The sequence below is a fragment of the Gadus chalcogrammus genome, chromosome 11, assembly GCF_026213295.1.
Source record: "Gadus chalcogrammus isolate NIFS_2021 chromosome 11, NIFS_Gcha_1.0, whole genome shotgun sequence".
Lineage (NCBI taxonomy): Eukaryota > Metazoa > Chordata > Actinopteri > Gadiformes > Gadidae > Gadus > Gadus chalcogrammus.
The window spans coordinates 16,569,059-16,589,516 of record NC_079422.1 but is presented as its reverse complement, the minus strand read 5'-3'; the positions used below and the strand labels follow the sequence as shown (position 1 = coordinate 16,589,516).

The 20,458-nt window shown below is 46.2% G+C and overlaps 1 protein-coding gene across 1 annotated transcript in view; it reads left to right on the top strand.

The window, feature by feature from the left end:
- The first annotated feature begins 5,773 nt into the window (after positions 1-5,773).
- adgrb1a (adhesion G protein-coupled receptor B1a) overlaps positions 5,774-20,458 on the top strand; it is a 76,992-nt gene continuing 62,307 nt past the window's right edge. Inside the window, exon 1 of the mRNA XM_056602811.1 lies at positions 5,774-5,950. Coding sequence (XP_056458786.1) covers positions 5,774-5,950 — 177 coding nt within the window. The remainder of the gene's footprint in view (positions 5,951-20,458) is intronic.

The window sequence follows — 20,458 nt, the reverse complement described above, 5'->3', positions numbered from 1 at the left end:
CCACACACACAAACGGTTTGCATCATGGATTCCTGCTCATTTGCATGATGATATTAATATAGTAAGATGGATGAATTCCTGGAACATTGCCATCGTTAATTCTGTTGTGTCATGGCAGACATTATCGGATGGTAAGGACGTGGTTGCTGTGGCGGCGGGCTGGTTTATATGTTATTTTATTAGTTCAGCTGTGAGCACAGTTGCTTTCTCAACCCACCGCAATCAACCATCTGGTGTATAATAGCGCTCAAACCCAGTTAGTACACTAGTGTTCAGTCCTTCTGTATCTACTGTATGTCACAGCTCATTCACATCATTGTTGTTATACAACTACAACTACTAATCTCTTCTCGCTATGATCGTTTATTGTAAGTGCATGTCGAGTGTCAAACTTTGTGACGTTCATGAAATAATCATAATCATAAAGCAATAATTATGCTATATCTACTACATTGCTTGTGTTTTGCTTGTTTATGCTCTTAAAGGTAGTATTCTGTCTTTAGAAGACAAAATGTTTCACGTAGGGTGTGTGTAAACATGTTTGTCCAAAATGCATTTCATAGTGCAACAAACACACATCCAACCCCGATCCCCCAAGCGTCGGTCTGTGCGCATGCTCGTCGTTTGAGAGGGCGGACGGGCGGTTTATGTGCGAGAAGCGGAGAGTTGGCCATTTCGTGCACTTTCACCCCGGGTATGTCTCTGATCTCGCTGGGGTTCACATCACACACCTTTCCCAGCTGTGTGGCCCGTGCCCAGTGGCTAAAACCCGAAGCATGCGTGTGTGTGTGTGTGTTTGTGTGTGTGTGTGTGCGGGGAAGGGGGGGGCTGTACGTGCATCAAAGCATCCAGAGGAACACTCCTGGTGTCTTGCATATACATGATGTGCCCTTCAGAGTAGGAACATGGACAGAGAGGGGGGAGAGAGAGAGGGGAGAGAGAGAGAGTCTGAGACAGCCAAACAGACACAGACAGAGTGAGAGACAGAAAGAGGGGAAGAGAGAGAGATAGATAGAGAGAGCAAGAGCAACAGGAAGGGAGAGCGAGAGAGACACACAGAGACAGAGAGATTGAGAGAGACACACACACACACACACAGAGCAAAAGAGAGATGAGAGGGAGAGTTTATGCCTCTGCCTTTGCCACAGGGTTGCTCTTTGAGGGGCGACTCTGCAGACAGACAAACAGACCAACAGACAGACGGACAGATGGACAGTCCGACAGACCAACTCCGAGGGCACAGTAAAGCCTCCTAGACAAGCCATGCCTCTGGGGAGCAACACACACACACACACACACACACACACACACACACACACACACACACACACACACACACACACACACACACACACACACACACACACACACACACACACACACACACACACACACACACACACACACACACACACAATGACTGAGTCTGGCCTGGTCGGGAGGGGGGGGAAGTCCACAGCTCGAAAAAGCCTGCAAGCCGCCAAGCGCAGAGCCATGAGAAAACCATAATGAAAGACGCATTCAGCGAAAATCGACTGTGTGTTTAAAAATAAGAAGAAGGGCTGCGAGATAAAGGTCTGTCCCCGCAGGTCGCTGACGGGAGACTCACGTGTTCAACGCACACCTGCTGAACACACCTACCCGTTCTGCTGCCCGTGTCAGCTGGGGCGCACCGCCGTCAGAACACATTAGTCATCCGGCGCCTGTTGCACTGCCCAGATGCACACGGCGCCAGATGTAGTGTGTAAGAATTTATAGTTGGAGATTCAGGGGGGCTGGCTGGCTACTTTGCGTAGGTTGTTCGTTTGTTCACATTGAAGGGGAACACCGGCTTTAGAGCTCGTCTGTAGAGGCACGGTCGCCCCCTCCCTGCCTACGTACATGCACACGCATACTATGGATGCTGGACACACATGCACATGCACACAGACATACGTACGCACACAAAAACACACATGCATTGACCCATGCGCACACACACACACACACACACACACACACACACACACACACACACACACACACACACACACACACACACACACGAACACACACACACACACACACACACACACACACACACACACACACACACACACGAACACACACAGACACACACACACACTCACACTCACACTCACACTCACACTCACATTCACACTCACACACATACACACAGAAATAACTACAGTGGCTTTTCTTGAGTCCACCCACTTGCGGGAGGATCGGAGCAGTGCACACTTGAGCGCTTCAGGACCTAAATCAATACACAGGGCTTTTCTAATGGAACTTCTGTTCGAGATGGTATTCAAATCAGTGAACTTTATAAACTATTATTCACGGTCCAAGTTTTCTGATGCTGCATTCCATGCTTGCGGTGCATTGAACTTATACCACATCCATATGACGTGGAACATAGACACACATAAGGGAAATGACCACACCCCTTCACCAGACAAGAATAAGCATATTAGTGTTTTAATTTTGCCCTGCGGGTATCCCGCGCATGACGTGTTTACCTCTGCCTCTGCGTCTCCCCTCCTTTTGCGCAACGATTTGATATTACCTCTGGTCTGTTTTTCGGCGCTGCGACCCACGCAACGCTCCGGCTCCAGAAGAGGGGGCTGATGGGTTTGCTTTTGTGACGAACCCGAGGGTTTTCACAGACACGAAACCCGGCTCTGCGCTCATACAGGCTGGGAGGAACGGCGCTTCCTAAACGCGCGCTGTGGAAACAACAGGGCAGAGGAGCTCTCCCGTCTTCACGCGTTAGAAGACCTTCGCCTTCAGCCGGGCGCCTTTTACCGCCTGCACGCAGGGTTTTGGAGACGCAACTTTTTTGGGGCAATTACGCTCCTGTGATATCTGGAATAATAACAACAACTGTTGTTTGAGGAGTGTAGTTAATTCTGATGTATTGGAGGACGATGTAGGCTCTTGGCACGAGATCATAGTCCAAGTATTCTGGAATTGGGAACGTTTTATCCCATTGGATCGTGGAACAAGTTGGACATTTACTGAATTATTTTTTTGGACTCGCCTCGTACTTGAATATCAACATTCTTTTTTTCGTTTCCTCTCCGTTTATCCATATTAATAATGATTTTTGTGGACTTGCCGAAATCAAGGTGTGGAATTTGTAAGCACTGAACCTCAGCAACAAGAAGCATTATGCGTCAAAGAGACTGATAACTTACTAAAGGTAAATTCTAATTTCTAATGTCTTACTCTGCTCTGCGTTTAATTCGTCTTCATCCTACGTGATACATCAGTGGCTTCCAAATAAGGGCTCCACGATTATAGCTATTTTTTTTTTCTCTGTTTGGCACTGCAATCATTAAGCTGGCATGTTCTGGGCAGAATACGCAGAAAGGAACTGGACAACTAATAATGCGCTTATCAAACCGCGGGGTTTCCTAAGCCACCCACCGAATAGGATGTTCCATAATTCAGCTTGTCATAAACATAACAAAAATTGTCACTCTCTATAAAGGAGCGTTGCAATTTGGGGTCCACCACCCTTTGTGATTTTAAGGTTTGCGCACGGGAAGGCGCAACACTTTTGCGGACTGGCGACCACATATACAAAGGCAACATCATGGGGTGGGTGGCTGCTGCTGACCCCTTCTGTGTCCGAGTTATCCCTTGAAAAACCAAGGTTATGGGAAAAATGACCCCTAATAAAGGCCGACCCTACTTTTTACTGGAATGGCTAGACTGGTTCAGTTATGGTTGGTTTTCAATTTGACTGGAAAATGTGTGCGTCACTTTTCACACACACACACACACACACACACACACACACACACACACACACACACACACACACACACACACACACACACACACACACACACACACACACACACACACACACACACACACACACACACACACACACACACACACACACACACACATACGCAATAGACACACTCCAAACATAATCCGCGTGCTATTATAAAAGTAAACATTTGTTGATTTGTTGATAACTCACTGCAATCAACGCAGAGATGCTCGTGTGACTCCGATCCACGTTAATTAATCATTCAACATTGGTTGCGATTGCATTCCTTAATAGTGATAACATAACAACGCACTGACCTAACTATTAGGAATAACTGTAGCATAACGCCCTGTCATCATCCCTGTCTTTGCACTCCCTCTGAGACTTCTTCACCATCAGGATGGTGGTGTAATTGGGTGGAGGGTGGGATTGGGTGGGATGGCGCGATCTACGACCCTGGTTTTCACCAGTTGGCACCGATGCGCCACGGAACAGATCGGTGTGACTCTCTCTCTTACCCCACTCCTTCTGCTGTCCCTGCGTCCTTGTTTATGCGTATTCAATACCTAAATCAACATTCCGCATTTGGAGATAAATTAAAATACCGTCCCGAATTGAAAACAGGGTGATTGAAAATGTAGGAAGCAAAAACTTGCGTCATTTTGAAAATGCATCAGATTGTTAAAGACAGAGAATGCGTATGATCTCTGTATTTTATATAGGATAGACGTGTTTTTAGATGCACGAAATCCCGTAATTCCGGCGTATGCTGTGTGACATTGGAAGTTCCCGGTTCATACGGCAGGGGGAGGTGTAAAAACACACACCGTCCCTGGGGACCAACGTGTTGAGTTCTTCGGTGGAACAGCCAGGGACATGTGAAAGAGCAGCTTCGAGACCGTTAGAGGTAGAAAGAGAGACATCACGGTCGTCAACACATATTTCTCAGAACAATTGAAAGACGAACAGTCAACAGGTGAATTGGCCCAGCGCATTCCTGATGAGGTCGCTAGATATATTGTGCTCTATCTATATGCTCTAATTCTCTTTATGATATAGTGCTCTATATGATCTAGTGCTCTAAATGTAGTGCTCTATATGCTGTAGCTCTATATCTAGTGTGCTAGCCCTCTATGCTGTAGTGCTCCATGTGCTCGAGTTGTGCTGCCTCTATATATTCTAGTCTCGTGCTATATATGCTCTAGATCAGGTAGGCTACTGTAGCATTATATATTTTCTCTATCGCTCCATATGCTCTATTTCCCTATGTGCTCTCTATGCTCTAGTGCTATATATCTAGGGCTGTAGCACTCTACATGCTCTAGTGCTATATATCTACTGCTGCAGCACTCTCTATGCTCTAGTGCTATATATCAAGTGCTGTAGGCAGCACCAATCATGTATGCTCTAGTGCTCTATATCTAGTGCTGTAGCCTCATGTACGCTCTATATCCAGTGCTGTAGCACTATATATGCTCTAGTGCCCCATATCTAATGCTTTAGCACCATATATGCTCTGGTCCGGTATTTATAGTGCTGTAGCAACACATATGCTCTAGCTGTGCTCTATATCTAATGCTGTAACACTATATGATCTGGGGCTCTATATATACTGCCGTAGCACCATACATGCTCTATATCTAGTGCTGTAGTAATCTGTATTCTCTAGTGCGCCGTATCTAGCGCTCCATATTATCTATAGTCTCTATTGCTCTAGGATTCTGGTTCTCTATATGCTCTTGTGCTCTACTGCTCAACATGGTCTAGTGCTCTATGTGCTTTAGCGCTATATATGATCTAGTGCTCTGTATGCTCTATTATTCTTTATCTAGTGTTCTATATCTAGTGCTCTGTATGCTCTTGTGCTCTATATCTCGTGCTTTAAATCTAGAGCCTTATATCTCGTATATTGCTTTGTATTCTCTAGTGCTCTATATCTACTGTAGGTGGATGTGGAGGATGCAGTGGTGTTGGATGTGATGGTGGATGTGGAAGAAAAGGGTGGTGTTGGATGTGTTGGTGGATGTGGAGGATGTGGTGGTGGATGCGGTCGTCGAGGATGCGGTGGTGGATATGGTGGTGGATGTGGTGTTCAATGTGGTGTTGGACGTGGTGTTGTTGGATGTGGTGTTGGACGTGGTGGTGTTGGATGTGGTTTTGGATGTTGGTGGTGTTGGATGTGTTGTTGGATGTGGTGGTGTTGGAAGTGGTGTTGGATGTGGTGTTGGATGTGGTGTTTTGGATGTGGTGGTGGATGTGGTGTAGGATTTGGTGGTGTTGGGTGTGGAGTTTGATGTTGGTGGTGTTGGATGTGGTGTTGGATGTTGGTGGATGTGGTCTTGGATGTGGTGGAGTTGGCTGTGGTGTTGGTTGTGGTGTTGGATGTTGGAAGTGTTGGATGTGGTGTTGGATGTGGTTGTGTTTGATATGGTGTCGGATGTGGTTGCGTTGGATATGGTGTCGGATGTGGTTGCGTTGGATATGGTGTCGGATGTTGGTGGTGGTGGATGTGGTGTTGGATGTGGTGGTGGATGTGGTGTTTGATGTGGTGGTGTTGGATGTGGTGTTGGATGTTGGTGGTGTCGGATGGGGTGTTGGATGTGGTGGTGTTGGATGTGGTGGTGGATGTGGTGTTGGATATGGTGGTGTTGGATGTGGACGATGCCTGGGACAGGCAGCGACCCCCTGGGGCTCCTCATCCAGTGCCCCTCTGCAGCGGGGGAAAGACCCCTACAATCAGCCCCTCGTCTTGTTCTAGCATCCTGCAACTTGCTTCCGCTCCGAAAACTAAAGCACCACCACCAGCCCATCCCAACACCCGTCCTATATGGGCCGATCCACAGACCTCCTCTCCCATTCACACCAAGACCCTCCGTCATGTGATCCAGGACCTTGTCCGTCGGACTCAGCCCGAACCGGAAAGGAAAGCAAACAAGGAGATGAGGATGAAAGCCTAGCCAAAAACAAAATAAATCTCATCCAAGACGGGGAAGAGGAGATGAATAGATGAAGATAAAGGGGAAGTTGGGTTAAGGGGAGGGGGAGGGGGGGGGGGTTCCTGGAGATGGATGGAGGGGGCTGTAGATGAAGGCTCGGTGGTGACAAAGACAGACAGCGGCGTTCTCCTGCCCTGTCCTTACAGCGCGCTTTGTCTCTGACACGCGGCGCGCTCCGGAGTAAATACACAGCTATCACTCACCACTTGACAGTCAGCACTCGCAGAATAAACACACACACATTCACATGCACCCTCACATACACCTTGAGACACACATTTATGCACACTGAGACACACACACCAAAAGGTGCGCGTAAACAGACACAGGCTTTCACTGAGAAGCGCATTCACACATTCATGCACTCAATGAGACTTGCTTTGACCCACGCACATACACACGCTCAGACATGCACACTAGGGCATGCACATACACACACATACACATGCTGAAACCTGCCTTCACACCACGACACAAAAACACAAACACACAAATTCATCATAAATCATTTAAACACACTTGGCCTACAAACGGAAACACTTGTATGCTTGTAGCCTTGTTCAGTTGTATAGATGCGGTTCTGAAAAGTCCGAAGACATTGCATCCCCAAGCACCGGAACCTCTGAGAACATCATGTTATTGGTCAACACCCCGGGACGACCCCTTACACACACACACACACACACACACACACACACACACACACACACACACACACACACACACACACACACACACACACACACACACACACACACACACACAATACACCCCCCCCCCCAGTTTCGGGGGGGGGGAGATCTTGGAGGTTAACCAAATCTGTCAAGTGTGGGGTCAGCTCCTCTAATTAGGCTCCACACCATACTTGATGAGCGATAGGGAGGGTGGGAGAGGGTTAATGAAGCTTGGAATGACGTGTGGGAACGGCAAGATGGGAATTCCGGCCCGGGGACAGGAAGCTGCCACAACGCTCTGTTGGCAGAGCCTTGACTTCTTTTCACAAGGGTCTGCGGTCGATATTGTACATTGAACTCTCTAGAGACGCTTTTGGATCCCTGGTTCAGAGTGTGCATTCATGTTGTGCTTGGTTGCGTGCGTATGCGTGTCAGTTTATATTTTTGTGTATGTGTGCGCGTGTGTGTGTGTGTGTGTGTGTGTGCTTGTGTGTGTCTGTGTGGGTTTAAGTGCGTGTGTGTGTGGGGGTGTTTTGGCAGTGGCTTCGAGCAAAGTCCCCCAGTCATTAAAAATGCACCGCTCTCGTGAATCCTCGTCTAAAATAGCTCCATGTGACACTGGAAGTGATTGTTTCCTTACAAAGCTTATTGTTTCAATTCAATGCAACAAACCAACAAGCAAACACATTGGACAAGATACAGAGCATTATAATGAACAATCTTTCCAAGGAAGTCCTTTAGCGCTGTGCTTCTTTTGCTGTCTAGTCATACTCCTTAGCTTGGCTCCGGGCTGTGTTGCTCCCAGACAATATGTTCAACTAGCGTGTCTCTGACTCTATTCTAATTCCATCGGCATCATAAAGAGCAAGGGTGTGGGTTTGTATCTGATTGTGTGTGTGTGTGTGTGTGTGTGTGTGTGTGTGTGTGTGTGTACCGTGTGAGAGTGTGAGTATGACCGTGTGTGTGTGTGCGAAATATCCCGCCGGCGCGAAGGAAACTCCGCACCACCCTGACACCTTATTCACTTCTTCAGAAAAAACAACAGAAGAACTGTTAAGCCACTGGAGATTGACAAGGTGTATGTGTATGTGTGTGTGCGTGAGCGTGCGTGTGCGTGTGAGAGTGTGTGGTCAGGCAAGTTTGTGTATGTGTGTGTGCACATGCATGTCTTTTTTTGTTTTTATTGACAGCTGTTCAAACATTTTCTGAAAGGGCTCTTATACGCTTCATGTTCAAAAGCACAGCCCAGCCCAGCAAAAAAAGATTGCAGCTTGTTGCAGATTGCAGCTTGTTCACGCATTGATTGTGCAGTCTTGCAAGGTAGACTAGTGAACATTCTAGTCTTGGTGTATAAATACACACTTTAAGGAACGTAGTGAACATTTGTTCGATAGAAAATGCTATCAGCATTTCTTTATTGTTAACTACTACAGCAATCCTGTAATGGTTCAGGATGGCTGTTGTACATTCTTAAGTATCCCCGAGCTCTGTAGTGCTATGTTGATGAAATAGGTACGATATATACTTAGTTTACATGTAGGCGGGTTCACACAAAAACACACAAATACACACACTCACACAGATGGCTCTCTGCATCCTCCACAGAATTGTTTTTATGGGCGCCAAGATATTTCTTCAACGCCACAGTGATATCTGCAGTGCATCTTCTATACTATAATAAACCAAAAGTACTTGTATGTTTTGACAATTTGTTCCAAGCCTGAAATTATTTGGAAGACAACTTTGTGTGTGTTTAACGAGCGTTCTGGTATCTCATTTATTCTATAGCAGCCATGGTAACCTTGCCCTTCGGTCCTTGAAGAGACCAGAGAGAGACATTTGATCTCAAGTGGGCAGATAATCATCTGTGTTTCAGTTCAGATTTCTGTTCGTACTCAGCCATTCCCTGAGAACTCACTGGGACGGAGCCCGTCCACGAGCAAATCAGGGACGGGGCCACTCTGTCGCTGAGGACAACGGCATCATGCTTCTCCGTAGACGCCAGAAGAGGTTGGCCACTCGGCTGATGTTCTCTCAATCTTTCTCTTTCCAACGCGTGTGTGTGTTTATTGTTGTTGTAGGTATTTCCATGTCCTCTAAGTCAACTGAAGCCAAAAATAGTCTGTGGCATTTTGGCCTTGAACGGCCCTGCCCAATCTTTTGCACATTTAGTGCACTCGCAAAGCTCTCCCTGCTTTGAGCATCCTGTCTGCCAGCAACAGCAGCGCCCAGTAAAGTTCTTCAGCCCCCATGGCCCATTTTGCTGAAGGTCCTGCAGCAAACATATCAGTCAGTTTGGCAAATTTGGCAGCATCTTTCTGAAGGGCGTGTCTGTGTTGGCCAGCAGCTATCTGTGCCTCCCCCACGATTGGTATTATCCAGGGCTGACAGAAACCTGACAAGACATCAGTCCTGTCAGAACCCAGATATCCCAGAAAGCCACATGCCTTGGATCGAAAAAATAAATCATGTTTTTACCCCCAAAAAAAATGGATTAAGGTGTATATAACTCTTGCATTTTTTATGGTATTATATGATATGGTATTGATTTGTTGAATGTGAATCAGCTACATTCGTTATGTTCAAGTAACCCACACTCATTGTACATAGGCCTATTGATTCAAATTTACATTTGACCAAAATATATTTCTTATGTTTTTATTGGGTCGCAGTAGGAGCCGCGGGCGATAGATATTATAGCACTGGAACCCGGACCTACTCACGCCACGGTCAACTTACCTTATCTTATGGCCATGCAAGGCAAGTGACGCGGGCTGCCAACGTAACACCAGGAGGTCTTAAACTCCCAGTGCCTCTCCGTGCCGTCAGTGGTACGTAGGGTGTGGCCGCGGGCCGAGCTCAATGCCGCTCTGCTATGCCTGCGTACGGCCACGGAGAGATCCCAAAGCCCTCTCGACGTTAGTACCAAAGCCTTGGGCCTAGCCTTGTGCGCCTTTATACAAGGTAATAAAAAAATTAAAAACATACAATATTATCCACCGGCTGGTTTCGCTCTTTAGCAGTGTTAAGGGGCGAAATGTAACAAAATGAAGAAAATAATAAAAAGAAGGCTGGTTAGTTGTGTAGCCAGCCCCCTTAAGCACATGGACCCACTAGGGTTAAGTGCCCCGTGTGTCCGACGGCCGGTCCAGCCTCTTGATTGTTCCCCAATTCATGACCCTTGTGACTTCGGACACTTAGTGGGACATTAAAGTTTCAGAGGGTGTGATGTCTTCAGCCCTGACTGTTCGTGGCAGGCTCATGCAGTATGGAAGGTAGGGCTGTGTTCCTCGTGCTACTGGCGGCGGACTGCCTCGTTGCAGAGCAGATGCTATCGAGGACTCAGCTGTGCCCAATTGTCTTCCTCATAAAACTTGATAGAGGGGTTTCTTTTTTGTTGCCCCCCCCCCGCCCCCCCTCCCACGCTCACATATCGACCGAAGCATCTGCCGGCAATTTGTCTTTCCGTGACGCAACGTGTTTTGAGACGCACAGAGGTTTTCCAACGTCCTCCCGTGCGTCCATTTGTCTTGCATTTTTTGAAAAATCGAATAAAGTAAACACGTGGTTGCAAAACGCTGACTGTTCACATAAAGGCCTCGTCAGCTCGGTGGAACCGCGCAGAAGAAAGAAGGGAGACGTTTCTTTGTGACCGCGACACGCTACGTCTCATTAGGTCCCTAATGTGGTCTCTGTCTTAAGGCCCACCACAGCTGCATACCGAGCTCTGCATGTTTTTGTTCCTGCCGAAGTCATGGCTAATGTGTTGTTGTGCTGTTATGTTCTGCTTTCGAGCTGGGCCAAACAAAGGAAACACAATAGGTTTTTCCCTCCTGATGTTTTCTGTCCTATCTCGCTGCTTGTTTGCCTCCTTTCATTACCCTCTGTTGTGTTTCACGTTTCCTCCACTCTTACTGCCTCCTTGTTTCATTGTGTTCACCGTGTTGCTCACTCCAACTCTCAACTCCCCCTTCTCTCTCCTCCTCTCCTTCACCACTCCTCTCGTCTGCCTCCTCGTCCCTTCGTCTCGTCTCGTCTCCCCTCTTCCCCTCCTCTCCCCTCTCCTTGTCTCTCCTCCTCTCCTCTAACCCACTCCTCTCTCCTCCCTTCTCCTCGCCCCGTCTCATCTCCCCTCCCCCTGTATGGAGTCGAGCCTGACCGATCAGCCGGTGCAATGTGTTGAACCCCTCGACAGTGAAAGCCTCGGTCGCCACTCGGGTTTTCTCTGCGGTTGTTAGGCTTATCTTTCGCCGCCTCTTCCGCCTCCTCTTCCACCACCCCTTTCCCCTTTCACTGCTCTGTATGTTCCCCATTTTTATTGTCGGTTCTCTCAGACGAGTGACTCTTGGCAAGGCTGAGCAGTCAGCGTGTGGGTGGACGATGTGGCTGGTCCAGGATAGAGAGAGAGAGAAAGAGATGGATGGAGAATAGGTTTATCTTGTCAACATTAAGCTTGTGATCATTCGTTAGCATATATTTTTGTGCAATTACTTCCTAACCCCAATGGAATTAGACGATAGATGTTTATTGATTTAAATAATATTAATTATAATCATAATAAAAAAAGTTTTGTATAATAATATGGTTATGGGATATGTCATAATTTTAATAACAAAGAGGTTCATTTGAATCATCCTTTATAACTAATGGGTTATTTTGAAGCGTTAATATGACTCCTCACAAACGTGTTCCAGCTCCTTTCATTCCCCAGAAAAATCAGCTCTGATTACAGAAACAAATTGAGCAGAGTTGAGGCGCAGAACTGCTAAATGTGGACGTTGTTGTGAGTAGAACAGGTTTCAAATGAGCATCTAACAGGAACAGACGAGGGGGGGGGGAGTGGAGAGGAGCAGGAGGCGGGCTTCAGATCACAGCTCTTTAGAACCGACGAGCTGGGAGCGGAGCTATCTGTGTGCTGCTGCTGTCATTGAACGCTTGGTGTGCCTGTGTGTGTGTGTGTGCGTGTGTGTGTGTGTGCCTCTGTGTGCTTGTGTAAGTGTATGTGTGTGTATGTGTGTCTGTGTTTGTGTGTGTTTATATGTGTGCGTGTTTGTCTGAGCATGCATGTGTGTCTTTGTGTGTGTGAATGTGTGCGTGCATGTGTAAGCATATGTATTTGTGTGTTTGTCTGTCTGTATATGTGTGTGTGTGTGTGTGTGTGTGTGTGTGTGTGTGTGTGTGTGTGTGTGTGTGTGTGTGTGTGTGTGTGTGTGTGTGTGTGCATGTGTGTGTGTGTGTGTATTTGCTTATGTATGTGTGTTTGTGTATTTGTGAGTTTGTGTGTCTATGTATATGTTTGTGTGTGTGTGTGTGTGTGTGTGTGTGTGTGTGTGTGTGTGTGTGTGTGTGTGTGTGTGTGTGTGTGTGTGTGTGTGTGTGTGTGTGTGTGTGTGTGTGTGTGTGTGTGTGTGTGTGTGTGTGTGTGTGCATGTGTGTGTGTGTGTGTATTTGCTTATGTATGTGTGTTTGTGTATTTGTGAGTTTGTGTGTCTATGTATATGTTTGTGTGTGTGTGTGTGTGTGTGTGTGTGTGTGTGTGTGTGTGTGTGTGTGTGTGTGTGTGTGTGTGTGTGTGTGTGTGTGTGTGTGTGTGTGTGTGTGTGTGTGTGTGTGTGTGTGTAAGTCAATGTGTGTGTGTGTGTGTGTGTGTGTGCTACAGGTGCCTAGCACACTATCATGCTCTATGTTATACCTGAGGCCTTAACCTAGGATCACGGCATAATGCATATTATACGTTTTCTCTCAGATAGATAGATGAAGGAAGAGAGAGATGGACGGATGAATGGATAGATCTAGAGAGATAAATCATCTCTCTATTTACAGGAAGCTGTGTGTTGGCTCTGAGCTTATGCTGAGCATGACATGCTGGCTGCGTGCGTAGTGTATAGGGTTCGGACATGCTGGCTGGGTGTGTGATGTATATTTGCCCGTGGGCTACATAAGGATGAAGGGGTATCAGAGAGGCATCACTCGGGGGGGCAGGGGGAGGGGGGGGGGCGTATGGAACCATGATAATGGCGGATGGCTCTGGGTAATTGTGCCCTAAAGGCTTGTCATGTTTTTCTCCTTTTAAAGTGTTCTATTGGAAGCGGGCAGGGTGTGTGTGTCTCTGTGTGTGTTTGTGTGGGTTTCGTTGTGTCTTTGTGTATGTGTGTGTGTGTGAATGTATTTGTGTTGACAAGTTAATGTCTTCATGTGCATGTGTGTGTGCGGCCGTGCGTGCTGGTGTGTGTGTGACAGTTTGTGCGTATGTGTGTGTGTATGTGTATGTGTGTATGTATATGTATGTCTGTGTGTATGGGTATGTTTACGTTTGTCTGTGTGTCTGTATGCATACATGAGTGTGTGGGTGTGTGCGTGTGTGTGTGTGTGTGTTTGTGTGTGTGTGTGTGTGTGTGCATGTGTGCGTGCACGTATCTAGGGGGGGATTGAGTGATGTGACAAAAGTTGAAAGCAGCCGGGCCAGACGGCCAGTTTGAGTGAAATAAAGCGGGATAAGAAAGCAATAAGACAGAGAGCTATAGGAACTACGGAGAACAGAGGCCCGACAGGACAGAACTCACCCCCTCCTCACACAACTCATTCAGACATGCTATTCATTTTTACATATATTTTAGCCTACAGGTGTTGTAGTATATATCACACCGCCCACCCATTCAAGCTCTGACACACACACAAAGACCCACACACAGACGCTCATACACACACACGCACATTCAAACTGTAGTATATATGGATTTTGGGGCCCCAGCGCCTCCGTCTGAAATAAGCGTTGTTTGGCAGGTGTTGCACGCTTAAATCTGTCCGTGACATTTTGACGGCAGGGTACCACAATGGTTAATGGTTGTTGGATGAGCAAATATCTTTACTTCGCGTGACTGGAAGAAAATCTGGAACACTCCATTATCGTCTGAAATAAAGAGGAGGTGGAGCTGGAAGCTTTGATGTGGACGGATGAGTGGAGCTGTACTGACAAGACAGACAGACAGACAGACCGACAGCAGGGGCAAACAACCGAGTAAGTTGTTTGTCAAAGTGACCGATATGAGCGTTCGCTGATACAGCGCCCCCTGTCGACTGGTAGGGGAAACGGCAAGACGTTGAGAATGATGTTCAAAAGTTTGTCAGTTAATGTGAAGTTTCCTATCGTTGTCATGGTGATTTAAATGGACGCTGTGTCTCCCCAAACCGTGCAGCTTGCATGTAGCTTAAATCCTTCTCCTTGCGTTGTGTTGTCAACTCAGCGTAGATTTTCGAGTAACCCAGGGATAACATTTCTTTGTCTTTGGGACGGACCAGGCAGACGTGCCAGGTTCTAGGCTCCAGCCCTACAGTAAGTAATGTAATTAGGTGACCTAGGGGTCAAGGAGAGTTGGGGGATAGCTAGAGACTTGGGGTCTCTTTTATATAAAAGAGGGCTTCAAGGATATTCGTGATTATCTATTTGGGGTCAAAGAGTCCCACGCAAAGCCCCTTACAAGATTGATAAAAGTTATGTGCATCTTGATCTTAACTTTTGGTTATGAAATAGAGGTCAAAATCTCAGACATGCATGTTGGATCGCTGGGGTTTAGAACTGGGAACATTTTCAGCTCAAAATCTCAGAAGTGAATGAGACACCACAAGATGGACTAGTTGCTTTCTCCAGGGCAAGAGCCCAAAAATTGATAACCTTAGATATCCATGAGGATCTCCATCATTTAAAAGAGACCCCAGGTCTTTAGCTCACACCTAAGTCGCCTTGACCTCCAGGTCACCTACTAATTTCATCACGTCATGTAGGGCTAGATCCTCCAAATTGGTAATGTGAGTTAACTCTAATGCCCTGATTCAAAGAGAGGAGAGCAGATATCTCTATCTGAATCCCAGTCATCCTGTGCCCCGATGAATGGTGTGTCTGCAGCACCTCCTGTGGGTCTGTGACCCCCATGTTGAACATTTTAGAAGTCTTGTCTGCCTGAAAATTGTCTGCCTTTTACTTTATTGATTGCATTCGAGCATTTATTAAAGTCTTCATTGATTTTAGGTGGTATGTAAAGCATGCTTAAAGCGGTATGATTGTCCTGTTAAGCAAAATGTAAATAAAAAATAAACCTTTTGAAGGTTTATTTTGACTGAGCCCGTCCCAAAGAAAAAGAAGAAAATATCTACTTTTGCATTGAAAGAACATCATCTGTTACATAAAATAACACATAACAGCTCAGATGACCATGCAACACAAAGACATTGATTCAAACATGCACAAGCTGCGTGGTTAAGGGGTAGCAGTGTCGATATTAAAACCATAGCATTGACAGAAAACGTTATAACAAGCTAATCCTCATATATATTTTCACTGAAAGAAGATTGTGAAAATAAAATGCTGTTTTCCTGCTAGAAATGTAATGAAAACGCATTTTAATGATGAATCTCCGATGAATGGGTCTGTATGGCCAGAGGGGCGGGGGGGGGGGGGGGGGGGGGGGGGGGGGAGTGGGGGTTGAGGTAGGGGGTAGTGGGCTAGTGGGCCAGTGTGGTAGTGGGGGTCCCTGGCATAAACAGAGCAGTAAATATTTCAGCTGTCACCGCTGAGTGTGGGCAGTGGGTCCCCTCTGCATGGCAATGAGGAGGGACCCGGGATGAATCCCCATCAATGGAGCCTTCACCACTGCATGGGAAAACTCTGAGCACACACACACACACACACACACACACACACACACACACACACACACACACACACACACACACACACACACACACACACACACACACTCACACACACACACACACACACACACACACACACACACACACACACACACTCCCGCATGAGGCAGCACAAACACACACGTTCATGCACAAGCACAAATTGGTTACACACCAAACAGGTGTACATACACACACACACACACACACACATACTCGTACGTATATACAGTTGGTTACATACACACTAATGTAACCAACCAGGCATACATGCCTATTTAAACAGAAGAATATGCACAGACACACAAACACACACACACACACACACTCCCGCACACCCACACCCACACCCACACCCACACACACAGTTCCTCTGATGTGCAGCCATGAGGCCCAGCTGAGTGGAGAAGTAGCCCAGGCCAGGGCTGGTCTCTATCGGCCCTTTGTGGTCGTGTCTTACCCCAGCGTGCGCCATACCTCCCTGATGTCTTCACGCTTCATCATCCCAGGAGGCTTCGGAAGACCCACTGGGATCCGAACCGTGTGTGTGTGTGTTTGCAAGTGTGTGTGTGTGTGTGTGTCTGATTGCGTGTGTGTGTGTGTGTGTGTTTGCGTGTGCTTATGCGCGTGCTTGTGTGTGTTTGTTTGAGTGTTATCTGCAACATTTATGAGCTGATTGTGTGAGACAAGTGTTCTGTACATGTATGACTAAATGAATTCAATCAACCCCCCTAACGGGGGGTTATGCGAGATTCAATATTCTTTATCGCTGTTACGGTGTGAGGATATGTAGCCTGAAAGTCTATTGCCACAAAAACACGTGGTATCTTTTTCCCTTCTTCTGTCAAGAGCACTCTCACAGAAGCTGTTAAAAGTTTCAACCGTTAAAAATCAAGACTTCAGACTCTGACAGGCTTTCCATTTGCTCTGACTCCCTGTCTGACTGTCTCCTTCTTTCTTTCACGCGCTCTCTCACACTCACGCATAACACAAAGGAGAAACACCTTGTCCATTCTTACGAGTGCCAAATGTCGCATAAGTGCTCTATTCTCTAACTCTGTCCGTCTCTGTCTGTCTTTCTCTCTTTCTCTCGCTCACTCGCTCCTTCTCCATCTCACATTTTCTCAATGCCCCTCCCTCTCTCTCTCCCCCTTTACTTCTCGTTTTCTCTCTCCTATTCTTTCTCTCTCTCGCTCACTTCATCCCCCATCTCTCTCGCCCTCTCTCCCCCTCTCTGTGCTCTGTCTCCCTCTCTGTCCTGCTCAGTCTCGCTCATTCACTCCAGATGTCTTGATACAGACTGTGATTCAGTGTATCAGGCCACCACTGTGCTCTGTGTCCCATAGGTCACTGGATGGGGCCGAGCCTGCGAAGACGTCAGTGTCTTACAGGCTGTGAGGTCGCTGACCCAATGAGGTCATTGGCTGATTAGGGTCAATTGAGTTCTTGGCACACCACCTCATTAGGTCACTTTCACAGCATACAGTTGCTATTATCATGGTTTTGTGTGTCTCTGTGTGTGTGTGTGTGTGTCTTTGCTTGTCTATTTGTGCGTGCGCGGGTGCGTGCACGAGGCTATTACATAGCCTCACATGGATGCATCAAATTAGATTTACTCAATTATGAAGCAGGACAGTTAGGGCTATGACGGAAAGAGGTTTTTTTTATTCCGGGGAGATTAAGATATACATGACAGCCAAATATATTTGTGGAAACACAAAGCATTTAGACAGCATTTGAGTATTAACATTACAGAGCTGTTAATCTCTGATCCTGGCTTCTTTGAGATCAAAGACACTAAATGAAAGTTCCAATTGAACTGACTTGGTTAATATTTCTGATGTGATTGAGATATAAAAATCCTTCTGAAGAAAATGGTGTAGCACACATCAGAGCAGCAGGCTGGCAAGGTTTGTAATCCAATGGAGTAATTAGTACAAACCACTATTACGTAGTTTCATCATTATCACCCAAATATATCTCTTGTTTCTATAATAAAGCGCTTGAAGCGTTTCCCGCTTATTGCTTACTTGATTCATTGGATGTACTTGCATGATGTTTTCAGTTTCTGGGTTCTACTTCATGGTTTAATTATTTGAAGTCGCTTTGGATGAAAGCCTCGGCTAAATAAATGTAAATGATGTCGTTTTTTATTGATCATTTGTGCACACTTTCCAGAAGAAGTTATATCACATAACTGATATATATGTGTGATGTGTGGCTTGTCTTTATCTCTATATTTTTATTCAGGTAAACAATACTAGTTCAAAAACGTGCTTGCATTAGCAGCACCTAACTAAGCATTTACATGACTTTAATAGCTGCATAATGTGCAAAATAAATGCTTAAGCTGTAAATATCCACATGGTTATGCAACAAAAATAACAAAAAAGTGGCGATGATGCATAAGTAGAATATAACCCAAGGGTAAACAAGACCGTCCCATTGCCATTGGTTAAATCCTACGTTGGCAATAGGTCCGGTCTCTCCTTATCTCTCTCTCTGGATCTACCACCCTCTATTTTCTCCACAACCTTCCAACACATGCACACAAACAAATGCACACACATGCATGGACAGATATGAGTGGACGCACCTTAAAACACACACATTTAAAACTGTGAAATAGCAGCTATTACGGTGCTTTTGGGGCCAAGTGCGGCTTTTGACCGCAGTTTCAGATGGTGCTTGCGGCAAGGTCATGAATCGGTTTGTCCTTAACACGCCGTTAATGACTCCGCAAAACAAAAACAACACTCACAGTTGTGGTGATTGTTGATGTTTCATGCCGTAAATCCAGGGACAGGTACATGAAGTACATATCCATCTGGATACAAAAATAAATCCTATAAATAGGTCTACATTTAACAGCAATAGCGTTCTGTAAAACCATCACACCATGAGTGTGTATTCTCTCTCTCTCTCTCTCTCTCTCATCAGCGTGTGTTTCTCCTCATATCTCTCTCTCTCTCTCTCTCTCCCTCTCTCTCTCTCTCTCTCTCTCTCTCTCTCTCCCTCTCTCTCTCTCTCTCTCTCTCTCTCTCTCTCTCTCTCTCTCTCTCTCTCTCTCCCTCTCCCTCTCTCTCTCTCTCTCTCTCTCTCTCTCTCTCTCTCTCTCTCTCTCTCTCTCTCTCTCTCTCTCTCTCAGTTAGGATGTAGGTGTACACTTTTGACACCCCATGCAGGAGCAGGCAGCTGCTGGTTGGGGGAGGATGCTGGTGGAGGATGCTGGGTGTGGGGCTAATAGAGCCATCTCTCCCGCTCATAAAGGATGTGTTAGGAAGGCCTTAACGGGAGGTCCAGTAATGCAGAACTAAGCTGTTTCCAACACTCCACCACTGGAGGGAGGGAGAGATGATGATGATGATGATGATGATGATGATGCTGATGGGAGTATGAAGGACTGGAGTTAGAAGGGATTGGCCAGGGACAGCCAGCAGGAAGTGGAGGGGACAGTCGGTGTTCCCATGAACGTTTGATTCCAGGCCACAAATGGTGAATTAGATAGATGTGGATAATGACTTACTATGTGACGATTGAGTCATTTAGGAAACGCTTTGAACTACAGCCATTTGCAGGGGATTAAAGGCAGGAGGAGAAGGTGGGCATTTTGCCCAAGGATGCGTGGACCGTTTGGAAGTAAACAATGTAAGCAAGCCAGAACCTTTAAGCCAGAGGAGGCAAGGAAACAACATATAAACAGCAATGTTTTTTGGTATGTTTTCAGTTTGTGTTTCCTTTTCTCCTTAAAGACAGGTTGGTTATATTTAGACTTTATACAACGTACGCCAAAGGGCGCAAAGCTCATTACAACATAGTGGGGGACCACAAACATGGAATTTTCTGGAGGGGCTATCATTAATATCGCTAATGTATATCATATTATCTGCTGTGCTGTAACAGACACACAGCCATTAGTAGTAGCTTCAAATATATATTAATTAAGCACTTTTAGGCCATCACTATGCATATTTATGTATTTTACAAAGCCACGCATCCACAAATGCGGCAATATTCTTCATCTTTTTTTTAAACGGGCATAGAGGTATAATGATCCAATAGTATATGCAACGGTTCAGACCACTGGGTAGGATACGAAGGGGGGACATCAAGATAAAACCTATAAAAAGTGTTTTTAGTGTGAGTTATTAAAAAAGCAGAGTCGGCTACAATTAAATATATATCTGTAATTACATTATTTATTTAAAAATATTTTCTATTGGGGGGGACCACTACAGGGTTTTCAGAAGTTGAAGGGGACTTTTCCCCCCAAGGGATCCTTGCCCATGCGTACACCATACAACCAAACACGT